At 39.7% G+C, this 12,164-nt stretch overlaps 1 protein-coding gene across 2 annotated transcripts in view; it reads right to left on the bottom strand.

Annotated features, from left to right (window-relative positions):
• Positions 1 to 1,384: 1,384 nt before the first annotated feature.
• Col9a1 (collagen type IX alpha 1 chain) overlaps positions 1,385 to 12,164 on the bottom strand; it is an 80,391-nt gene continuing 69,611 nt past the window's right edge. Inside the window, exons 37-38 of one of the 2 annotated variants that reach the window (XM_031368812.1) lie at positions 9,198 to 9,275; positions 1,385 to 2,456 (exon numbers count right to left, since the gene is read on the bottom strand). In XM_031368812.1, coding sequence (XP_031224672.1) covers positions 2,272 to 2,456; positions 9,198 to 9,275 — 263 coding nt within the window. In that variant the 3' untranslated portion in view covers positions 1,385 to 2,271. The remainder of the gene's footprint in view (positions 2,457 to 9,197; positions 9,276 to 12,164) is intronic. The other variant, XM_031368813.1, reaches the window with a different exon arrangement.

Raw genomic sequence — 12,164 nt, 5'->3', positions numbered from 1 at the left:
AGGGAAAGATTATTTTTCCTAATTTTTTCCTCAGTGTGTTCATTATCAGTATGTTAGAAAGCTACTTACTTTGTATCCTGCTGCTTTGCTGAAGGTATTCATTAGTTCTAGAAATTTTCTTATGGATGCTCTTGAGTTTGTGATGCATAAAATTATATCACCTACAAATAGGGATGGTTTTATTTTTTATATTTCTGTTTGTATGTGCAAATTGTTTCTCCAATAAATGAGTGAGATCTAGGATGTATAGGAAAGTCAACTGAACAACAAAAGTATCCAATTTAAAAGTTGTCAAAGAATACAGATACTTCGCAAAATATGTCAAGATGTCTGAATAGCCAATGGAGGCATGAAAACAAAACTGCAATGTCAATAATTGCTAGGGAATGTGAAAATGAGCCACAATCCAACTCCACTTTGATGGCTATCATAAAAGAGAAAAATACCAAAGGCTAGCAAGTATTGGAGAAAAAAAAAGTCCCTAAAGACTGGCAGTGAGACTGTAATAAAGCCATTAAGAAAAACACTGTGGAGACTCAAAAATTTTAAACATATATATACATATATATTAATCTCCAAAGATGATTAGACTACTTTACTACTAGTAATAAATCTTCCAAGTCTACTACAACACTATGAAATAGCCAAACTGTTAGATCAACATATGTGCCCTTCAGAGAATGGATCAACAAAGACACATATCTTTGTACATTTGGATGGGAATCAAGGTCATTGTGTGGCATGGAAAGACAAGTGTCACATGTTCTTGCTGTCTTGTGGAAACTAGATTGGAACCGTGGTCACTAGAGAGTCAGAGTGTGGGAAACAGGAGACAGAATAGGAAGTGTAATGCAGGAGCACAAAGCCCAGACTGGAGAGATTACCAACAGCTCCTCCTTGACATGTGACAACTACTGGTTACCCTCTATCCTGGAAGCCAGCTATGATGAATTTCAAAATGATTAAACTACATAGTTCTGAACACACAGAGTAATAATTGAAGAAATGGAAATGCGTATTGCCATGATTTAATTAACATATACATGTTCTTAATTACCATAACGTAACCCTAAACTATCTAAATTTTTAAAAGAACTGCTTTGTAAACTTTTTTTAAGTGGTGAGAGGTAGGTTATTTTTGCATCAGTGAGGCTCCAAGGAGGTGCTAACATCGTCTGAAATGAAAGTGTGGTTCCTAACTTAGAGACCAAGCAAGACTAGGTTTACGGCACTGAAATATGTACAAAGCACACATGCATATATGCACTTGTGTGTTCGCCTAGGGAAAATGAGTTCATAGTCTTCATTAGAATTTCAAAGAAATCCATTAAGTCTCTCAGTACACACATGCACACACACACAGTCATAGGATAATCCCATAGACCAGGAGGGACTCTTCAGACCTCTCCAGATAGAATAAGCCAGTAAAATAAATACACTTTTTAAAAGTAGCAATAAGTCAAAAATTTAATGAATCTAAACCAGTTCAGTTAACATGCAACCACTTTTAACAGGACTACTTCTTTTAGAACACACAAAAGATTATGAAACCGGGTTTATTTCTTCTTTGGTACAACCAGACATGTTGCCTCAAACTTTTAAAATAAATAATGTCAGCCATAAAACATATGCATGTCAGAGTATTGCTTCTTTACTTTCATGTGTATCTTAGAATACAAATGGGTTTGGATGCAGTATGTGCATAAATGCACAAATTCATAGTAAAGATAAAAACCATCATGCAATGTAGAGAGACCACTTCGGGGACACAGCCCTGATGAAGATTTTAAGCACCAGTTTTATTGAATGTAGTGGGGTTTGTTCCTTCATATCCTAATCTAATTTAATTAATAATTATTAATTGAATTAATAATCTGAGATCAATATCTTAGTTGAAATAAAAATGATAGCAACTGAGGTAAACAGAACAATTTGTTGTTGTTGTTGTTGTTGGCATAGTGGCCCACAACACATCATATATTCATTCATAGCATACAAAAAATCAGAATTTTGGAAAGAGGATTTATAAATTTGGGTAAAGAGAAATTGAATTTGACTCTTGTCTGATGAGTCTCCTACCTCCCTTCCATGGACAAGGAACAAGACTTACTGAATAGCACCAGTTGTTCTAAATCTGATTGTCAAGTAGCAGTTGTGTAATGAAGTCAGAGGTGGAACCTTTTAGTCTTTGCCCCAGTGTTGGATAGCGTTTCTCCCCTGTGCTCCTCTACCAGGCATGGTTTGTGTAGGGAGTCTACAACGCTAAGGCTTTCACTTGTCAGGCCCTTTGCTAAATGCTCTTTGGCCAGACTGCAGGGTACAAGAGGCTGGCTCACAGAAACCAGGAGGGCCTGGAGGACCTGGGGGTCCAGGCACACCAGGAATTCCTGCCACTCCTGGGGGACCTTGCTCTCCATCTCGGCCATTTTTCCCATAGCTGGCAGGGCCTGGGTCACCTGAAACAGACAAAAATTCCATACATGTGAACAAGCTATTGATTAGCAGAAGACACTAGATACTCACAGCCTAGCAGTATGCAAGCAAGATGCTTAGCAAATGCCTTTGGAGGTGACCCATGATGAGGGGATGAGGTAACCCAATGAGTGGATGTGGCTTTCATAGAAATCAAAAGCACAAAGTGATTTCAGTGTGTATCTCCCATATTTGCACCACGGCACCCTCTACCCATCTATGTCTACTGAATACTGAAATGTGGTTGGCTCAAAGTGAGGTGAACTGTAGGCATAAAATTAAGCTGGAAGTTCTAGCAAGGAAAAAGTATAAGATGTTTTATTACTGAATTAATGAGTTTAGGCTTATTACCTGAAACTACAGTATTTTGAACCTTGTGAGTTAAGTAAACTGCACAGGTATCCTTCAATTTACAAGTGTGGTTATGTTGAGAAGATAGTTAAGTTAAAAATGCACCCAACCTGCCAAACATCAGGACTTAGCAACCCAGCACACCACAGAGTAACCAAGTCTTTCTACTCATGGGTGCATGGTCAACTCTGCTTCCTGACATCAGGGAAGAACATCATATCATGTACTGCTAACTCCATAAAAAGATCAAAACTCAGAATTTCTAAGTTAAGTTTCTACCAAATGTGTCTCATTTCATGTCATCATAAAGTGGAAAAAAATCTGAGTTTAACTATATTAAGTCAGTGACTAGCTGTGTTATTAAAGTTAATTTTACCTGACTCTGCACCTTGCCTACTGAAGATTCAAAGTCACAGGTGCTGCGCTGGCTTTGTGGCTCACATTGTCTTTCTCATGAACACAGACACTAACAGCCTCCTTAATTTCTAACAGTAATCCATATATAGACAAAGATAATCATGGCTAAGAAGTTAAAAGCACAGGCTTTCAAGGCAAATGGTTGTAAGTTCTAATTCAACCATTTATGAACCACTAGAATCAGGAAGATGAACAAAAGCCTCTAATATTCATCGTCAACAGAATGGAATGTATGTGTTTGTCACCATGAAGTTCTGCCCATTAAACGGGGACTGTCTCAATTACTAGATATTATTGATTAGTGTCTGGTGGGGGTCACACCACGCTCCCTACAGGATTCCATAATCTCACCACAGCATGAGTTTGACCACAGTGAGTTCCTTGCAGATATGTCTGTTCTGTCATGGGTGCTCAATAGGGCACAGATTCTGAGGAGCAGCATAACAATGAGGAGTTCTGTTGCAGGTGTCCCTTTGCATCAATAAGGCTTCGTTCTATTACTAAGAAAATGGTGTAAAAGCAAATGTATTCACTTGGACAATCTCATTACAGGGATCCTTATTCCATCATCTTGGCTCAAGAAGCCAAAAGCCAAATCTTCATATCCAATTACATACTGTTATAGGTACTCCATTTCTTCCCCCAGGGTTTTCAGTCTTTTTCCTATTTTAGTTGTCTAATTATGCACATTTTATTGTGATGAGCTGGACATATTAAGTGGTATTATTATTATATATCTCACCCATTTTGAAATTAAAGTAGGTGGAGGAACCTATTTTACAGACTCTTGTTCTTCTGTGTGTCTTACATCACATCCTCCACAAAGCAGTGTTAGAGGGCAAACCATTAGCAAGGTTTAAGGGAGAATAATTAGCTTTGAATTTATGCATCTTGAGGCTGCAGTTAAGCAGAAATGTGTTATTCCCAATAAATTATCCCATAGACTCTTATCCAACTATCAGTTCAGATGAAGTAGGTGGTTATCCATCTCCTTTAATGGGAGAAAGGCTTTCCTTCATCCACAGCATTTATGGGTAAGGTTATCACACCTGCTCCTGTAGCAGAGACCTCTACATCCCCTGACAGTAGAGACAGTTAAAAGTTAACTTGACGTTTTCCTTTTTAAGTTTTAAAAATGGGCCACATCTAATTACATATAAAAGGTGGTTTTCATGCACTTTGCCAATAAGAATGTCCTACTGAGATACATTGAATCTGTCTTAAAACCAGACCAAGACCAGGAGAAAATGACTATGCTCACAAAAGAAGTCAAAGTCAAAAGACCATGGGGCCTAGGCAGGTAGCATAGATCATAGCCCACAGGCCAAGTGCTAATTTGTTTACATACTATCCGTAGCTGCTACAGGAAGGCAGACGACCAGGGTCTGAAGAGCCCTCACTACGCCCCCCTCGACACCTCTGTGGGTCTCTTGACTACAACTACCTAGCGACTATACAGCTTCCTGAAACGCCAGTGACCACACTGCCAGAAAGTTTTCAAGATTTTAAGAGTTAATTTAAAAGAATGTGAATACTATTCTCCGTGTAGACACTAGAGGGCAGGCATGTTACACTGATGTGGGCAGAGCCCTTCCTCTAACACTCGACAGAATGAAACAACAGTGCTTACACTACCATGAAGGAGAAAGACGTGCAAATAATTGTCTGTGTTAAATACACAATCTGATGATGCATGCAAGGACTACTTAATTTGGGGGGATGTACCCCAAAGGTTTTTTATACATATACTGAACTTATTTCTGTGGTATTCCATGAGAGTCTTCATTTAATTTATTTCTTTCCCTAGTGGGTTTGTATGCACAGAGAAGTCAGGATTTATTATTACATATTTTTCCTTGAAATGCTGTGAGTGCTGAGTTACTGGTCACACGTGGGCAGTTCAGTGGCAGCAGGCATACAGGGATGTCCCTTAATGAGATGACCTAGCTGAGCAGTATTAGCTAGCTCTGGTGAGAAAATGAAGAGAGAGGGAATTAAAGGCCTGGGGGTTGTTTATAAGATCTGCACAGCTCTGGGAGAGAGGCAGAAAAATAAGCTGGAGATATGCCCGCATCATGTAACTATGGTGACAGGGACAAACTAGTCACACTGGACAACCTGTCGTTTTGTCAATTTCATGAACCTTGATTTGGGAAACATAAATATTTCCTTCTACCACTTACAACTGAAGATAACCTCCATCAGGATGTGCCACCTGAGCCAGTCTGCCTAGGCTCAAATATAAAGAAAGGATTAATCACAGCACAATCAACTGAAGTCTCAGTGTGGGGCTTAGCTCTATGGCTTTCACATGTTTCAGCATGAGTATAGATCCTCCTAGAATAGCCCCATAGGGGTGTGTGGTTCTGACTGCTGTTCTGCAAGACGGAACTAAGAGCAGCAGTCACTGGAAATAAGGAAGAGAAGGGACCACAAGTCCTAGGAGCCTATACCCTGGACCACAGCCTTACATGTCCAACTATAACAAACTAGGCAGCATGTGTCTGCTTTTAAGTAACAATGTACTATAGCCAAAATGAGAATCAACACTACAAAAATGACAGAGAGAAAAAAAAAAAACACGGAACCAAAACAGGGATCCTGGGAACTGATCGATAATGAAGGTACGTATTACAGATTTAAAATTTTTGGTATGTTTGCATAAACAATGACAAAATGACCTTCTACTCTTCTGATCTGGATTAAAATCCAAAACTTAACAATGGGGACATCCAAGAAGGGTTTCTTTGAATGGAGACCATCACAGAAAGTCACAACTGCACACAACACAGAGATCATGACCTTTGATCATAGAAACCCTGGCCCCAGTGGATATATCTACATCACAGCTCCAGAATCTATGGCTCAAGTGGAAGGAAGAACAAAGAAAAAAATGGCAGAAAGACTGTAAGAGCCAGAACTCCAGGAAATGTGCTTTGAAACAACATCTCCTGGAAATGGCTACATAAACAAGACAGGAAGAATAACAATATCAATGGACATCCTAATTTGGAAGGGGGAAAGTTCTCCCAGTCCTACCCCAGGACAAAGAACTACAGGCAACTAATGATGACTAAGAACTACCCTCTCCCGAGGATCAGCCCCACAGCCTGTCTAATGCAGACCAGTCCTTCCTTAAACCCTAGATATACCAACAACTGACTCGGCCAGTTCTATTCACATGTGCATATGCATACATGTATACGTGAGTGTATAGAATAATCTTAATCAATGAGAGCTGGGGGGACATGAGAGGAATTAGATGGGGGCACCTAGGGAAGTTGGAGGGAAGAAAAGAAGGGGAAAAAGTGATGTAATTCAAATTAAATTTAAAACATTTTAAAAATCAAATTTAAAGACTATAGGAGGGAAGGGGGAAGCAATGTAACTGTATCTTAATTAAAATATGTTAAATTTTTTAAAAAATTAATAAGTAAATCTTTCAAATGGAGTGGGTATTTCTTTCGGTAAGCGGTGGTCTATTCACCTAGAAGACTCCAAATGGGTTCCTGTGCAGAATTCCCTCAGGCTGAGGTTTCCTCCAGGTCACGAAGTTTTCTTAGCATTATGTAAGTACCATAAAACCCACGGTCTAAGTTCTATTGGGACATTTGTTTTCTTAAAGTTCATCCTCTTGGTGGACAATTAACTGGTGAAGTGGGCATACTGACCAGTTCCCTACAGTAAGGGCACAGAGTCGCAGCAGAGAGTCAAGAAAGAGAGGGCAGCGCCTGGGGGCAGGGCTAATTGAGAACAAGTTTGCCTGTTACTGCTGATTAACAGCAGCAGGAGAGAAAGCTGCTTTGCCCTTAGCTCTCCTCATCAATGTCAAAAGCAAAACCAAACTAATAGACAACCTTCCTTGGCCACTGTTATGCTCACAAACTGCCCTAAACACTTTACAGGGTTGCTTCTTTTTAATTCTCAGACTTATACCATCAGAATGCTACCCCTGGTATTTCGTAAATGAGAAGACTCATTCTCAGAGAGAAACTAAGTAGCCCAATGTCATAAGGTTAGGAAGTAGCAGTGGCCTGATTTGAACCAGGGGTTTCTGGATTGTTGGGTCTGGGCATTATGGGACACACCAGGTCAGCAATGTCCATCCGGGACTGTCTGACTCAATTAGCCAAATGTATTCACAGTGCAGAGAAAAGGGTGTGAACCTGGCTGAACAACACAGCCCTGAACAGGCACCCTGGTGAGTTACAGTAAACGCAGATCCTGTAGTCTACAGAAACGTAAGGAGCCATTTCATCAGCAGAACCTCCCTCTCCTCTGGCTGTGATTTGGAAGTTTAGCCTGTAATTTTGAAAAATAATCCGTAGCTCGAAGTTCACCAAATGATGTCATTATCCCATCAATGTGACAAAGAAAGCGAAGATGCAGGTAGATAGAAACGGAGATGGGTGAGAATCAGTGTGAGAAAAATGGAAGCGAAGGAGAAATGGCCCTTGTAAGGAGAGAGCAGTAGGTAGAAAGCAAAGGCAGCCAAAGGGCAGGGCATCAATCAAAGGAAAGAGGGCGGGTCTTAAGAGTGAGTACCTCCTCAAGCCCCGCCCCCCCACCCCTATGATGCCCACTCTTAAAGGGAGGAACAATCCTGGAGAGAACTGTTCCCTTCTAAACATCTGTCGAACGAATCCAGATTTTCATTATGTGCTAAAATCTTCTTTTGATCATTTGAAGTCCAGCTAGCTTTTCTCTTTTCCAGTCACACAAAAATATTAAATTACAAAAATATCTTGACAGGTCCACAGATCCCAATTTCAGAATGTCAATGTTTGAGTTCTCTCCAAATGTAGTCCTCCTCCCAAATTTTAATAAGAAAATAATCCCCAAGAGCAATGAAATAGATAATTGAAAAGTAAGGATTTTTTTTTATTTGGGGCTATAATTATATAATTATAGCCATGATTAAATATGTAACCTCTGGCAGAATTATAAAATGTTAATTTCTTCTTCTAAGCTTCCCTAGACCAAAATTTCCAAGTCCATGATTGAAACAAGAAACACCTTACTTTCTTGTCACTCTCCACTGCCTCTTTGTCCTTAACTGTCCCCATTAGAGTCAACTGGAGTCCCCAACACTCCCTCACACGGTCTTAGCCACGATGAAGGGGCAGCTTGCACATCCCACCCACCACCGAGCTACCCAGCCTTCAGCCCTGCAGTGCTACTTCAGAAGTTAGATTTACAAGTCATTTCCTCAGTGGGCACGAGTACATACATTTCTGGCCAGGCCCCAGCAACAGGGCAGTCCTCGAATAAAGAGGACACAGAATGCGCAGTGAGAGGACCCGGCTCCTTACAGACGCTGCTCTGTCACTAAGCCCACACAGCTCTGTGTGGGGCTCTTAGTGGCTAGGAGACAAATTCCCTCAATGTTTGTTTTGGGCAGGGTGGATTTTGGGAGGGTCTGGGTATTTGAAAGGAGAGCTTTTAAAATGAAATTTCAGGTACTCCTTGTAGCACATAAGTAACTGAAAACTGGGATTCATTTTACAACTACTATGGATTTTTGTATAAAAAAAAAAAAAGTCTAGACTAGGGCTGCAATTTGGTAGTGTGTGCTGGGCCCTACGCTTGATCCCCAGAACCACAAACAAATACTAATGGTTAGTAACTGTAATGAAATAACAAGAAATGATCACCTGGGTTAGAGATGGGTCTAATTTTACTCATTGAAATTTTTGTAACAAGTGGAATGTGACTGGACTGAGGTATTCTTTTCCTTAAAGCATAGCTTTACGAGCTTACTATTTCAAGCCTTGACTTCTAGCTGCTCACAACAAATATAGACTTGATTTCCAAATCATTTAAACTCTTCATTAAATTCGGTTCATAAGCCTGTGATAGGCTTAAGTGACCAAGCAGCACTTCCTTAGTCCATTTATGCTCTACACTTGACCCGGTTTCTTCCTCCCCTCCCCTATCCCACCACAGAACCCACTTACCTGGGAGACCTATAGCTCCAGGCAGTCCCTTAGGGCCTCTTCCTGGAGGACCACGCTCTCCTTTTTCTCCCAAGTCACCTGCATTGCAATAAAGAAATGCTTATGCTTCTATGTATTGATAAAGTTCTGTGTTTTAAACTTTAAAGAAAACACAAACTCATGAAATTGCTGGAAGCCAGATTATAATAGGTAGACAGCAAGGGCAAAATCTTATCCACAGACCCAAGAAGAAGAAGGGAAAAAAATCAAAATATTGATCTGTGCCCACTGAAATGACATTTCCCAAAACTGGATGTGCATTTTCAGTGAAATGCTCAATATGGTAAGAGTCAATGGATTCCTCCTCAACACGATCAAATCTGTCTCAACCGAGAAGCATAAACCCTTGACAGTGGCTCTGCCCTAGGAAGAGCAAGAAGAATGTTCTCTTTATACAGCATTTGCTTTGAGGAATTAAACCCATTTCTATCTCTAGGTACTATGAGCACATATTTTAAAAACAAGAATCAATTTTTTAAAAGCTACTACAAACAATAAGTGAATTTATTAATCTATCAGGATACAAAGTTAATATACAGAAATCAGGTGGCTTCATACATAGAAGTAGCTACCAGTTATGAGACATGTCCAAGAAGTACTCCTTATAGTAGCAATGAAAATGCTAAACAACTAGATGTGGTCTTAATGGAAATGTACAAATAAAACAATGAAAGAAACTGAACATTCTTGGTGGATACCAAGACTTGAAAAAAATGTTCTGGATTAAGATAACGTTCTAATAAATAGTTGTCATTTCTCCCTAAGCTAAATATTGATTACAATCCCAGTTTTCAGGACACTGGAACTCATACACACAAACTTCATCCAAGTAAAGTAACATGAAAGAATTCATCCTACCAGTTATTAAATCTAGCATGATGGTGTAGTATATACTCATGAGGCAGAAAATCCAAATAGGGTCCAAATATGCATGAGAAATCGGTTTACCACAAAGGTGGCATCTTCTATTTTAATATTTATTTTACCATGTTTTATATGTGTTTCTGTGTGCATGCATGTGCACAATGTGTGTGGGCTGCCCGCAAACACCAGAAGATGGCATGGAATCTCCTGGATCTGGAGTTTCAGAGGCATATGATCTTCCCAATGTGGGTACTGGAAATTGAGCTTTGGTTCTTTGCAAGAGCAGCTAGTGCTCTTAACTTCTGAGATGTCCGTCTATCTAGCCCCTAGTCTTAAAGTGAAAAATGTTTAGCAAGTCATCAAATGTTTAGAAGTGAGAAGCTCACTAGGGAAAGACGTTATAGCTAAACCTCTATTAGACAATAAGCTAAGTTACAAATGCATCAAATATCTAAGAAGCACAGGAAGACACGGGCTGTGGAGATGGCTCTGTGGTTAAGAGCATTTTGTGTTCTTGCAGAGCTTCATTTCCCAGAATGACATCAGGAACCTCACCTGTACCTCCATTTCCTGGAGATCCAGCACCCTACCTGGACCCATGGGTACCTACCTGCATGTACATGGTACACATACACATAAGCAGATACACACATACACAAAAATCAAAAATAAGTTTAAAAAAAAAAAAACAAACAAGCTACATGATGAGGTGGTCGTGAAAAAGAAACAAAAATGGCTGTTAATATAGATGAGTGAGCAACTGGATTTGCTTTCATAAATTAAACCCAAAATCAAAAAGGAATGATGATGCTTAGCCTATAAAATTAGCACAGATTCCATGGTTCTATTAAACATATCAAGTCTGTAGAAAAATACAGAACTGTATATTGCTAAGGGAAGTACAAATTAGCTCAACCCCATTGGAGGGAGTAAGACAACAGCAATCAAATTACAAGCGGAAGTTCCAGGAATTCTACTTCCAGAAATTCACTCTCAAAACAATAAACTATTTTGGAGCACAAGGGAGATGGAATTAGAAGTAGAAAGGAAATATGTGTTGATATTTTGTGTCAAGATGAAATATCTGGGCTGCTGTGGCCTTGCCTTGCTACACAGTAGCAGAAGACTAGACACAAAGGGATCATCAAAGGGAACAGTCCAGCAGGCTGTTACACAGCTGGGGGACATCACCTGCAGCTCTTTGCACAGCTGGGGGACATCACCTGCAGCTCTTTACACAGCTGGGGGACATCACCTGCAGCTCTTTCCAATGGTCTCCTGGACCTACTGTCAAGTGAAAAACAATGGAGGCCCAGGGTGCTTACTAAAGAACAGTGTGGTTTTGTTCATAAGCCGCACTGGGGAATACGTGTCCCCAGGTTTATACAGCATTGATTGTCTGGTCTGTAGGGAGCCCGTGGGTTTCTTTACCATAAGGAGGACAAAGGAAAGTAAGCATATGGGAAACTTTTGAGAGAAATTCTTTACTAAATACCTTTCCCACATTTAATTCTGAGGCAATGTAAATGTGGTATTATCAACAATAAACTTATTTAAAAAAAATTAAAGTGAACTATCACAAGTGTCCCTCTCTTCTGACTCAGAGGTCCCTGGGAATATTTTGTGGTTGCAATCAAGTGCTAAAAAGCAATTATGAGAAAGTTATTGAAGTTGGGGCATCAGCAACTGCAGAACAACGAGTGTTGCAAAGCATTCACACATGTAAATTATATATATTTAATATAAAATTTATATATCTATGTATATATATTCATACACACACACATGGAGCATTCTCATGGCTCTCTGGATGTTATATATTTCATTTTTATTTTTCACAAGCTTTAACTGATGTTCTGCTCCCCTAAGAGCCGATTAATATGGAAAAGAAGTGAGTTAGAACACGTTTTTTCTCACACCTTCATTTCCATCCCGTCTCACGTCTGTTTGACTCACACTAAAATGTCTAAAAATACATGGCCTTACTCAAAGGAGTTTAAAATGAATCCTAACCACGAACATTTAAAAAATAAGGTTTACGGCCTGAAACGCTGATTTAAAAAA

This window comes from Mastomys coucha, unplaced genomic scaffold (genome assembly GCF_008632895.1).
Source record: "Mastomys coucha isolate ucsf_1 unplaced genomic scaffold, UCSF_Mcou_1 pScaffold14, whole genome shotgun sequence".
Classification (NCBI taxonomy): Eukaryota; Metazoa; Chordata; class Mammalia; order Rodentia; family Muridae; genus Mastomys; species Mastomys coucha.
The sequence above is the reverse complement of the archived record's forward strand: the minus strand, read 5'-3'. Positions and strand labels throughout refer to the sequence as shown.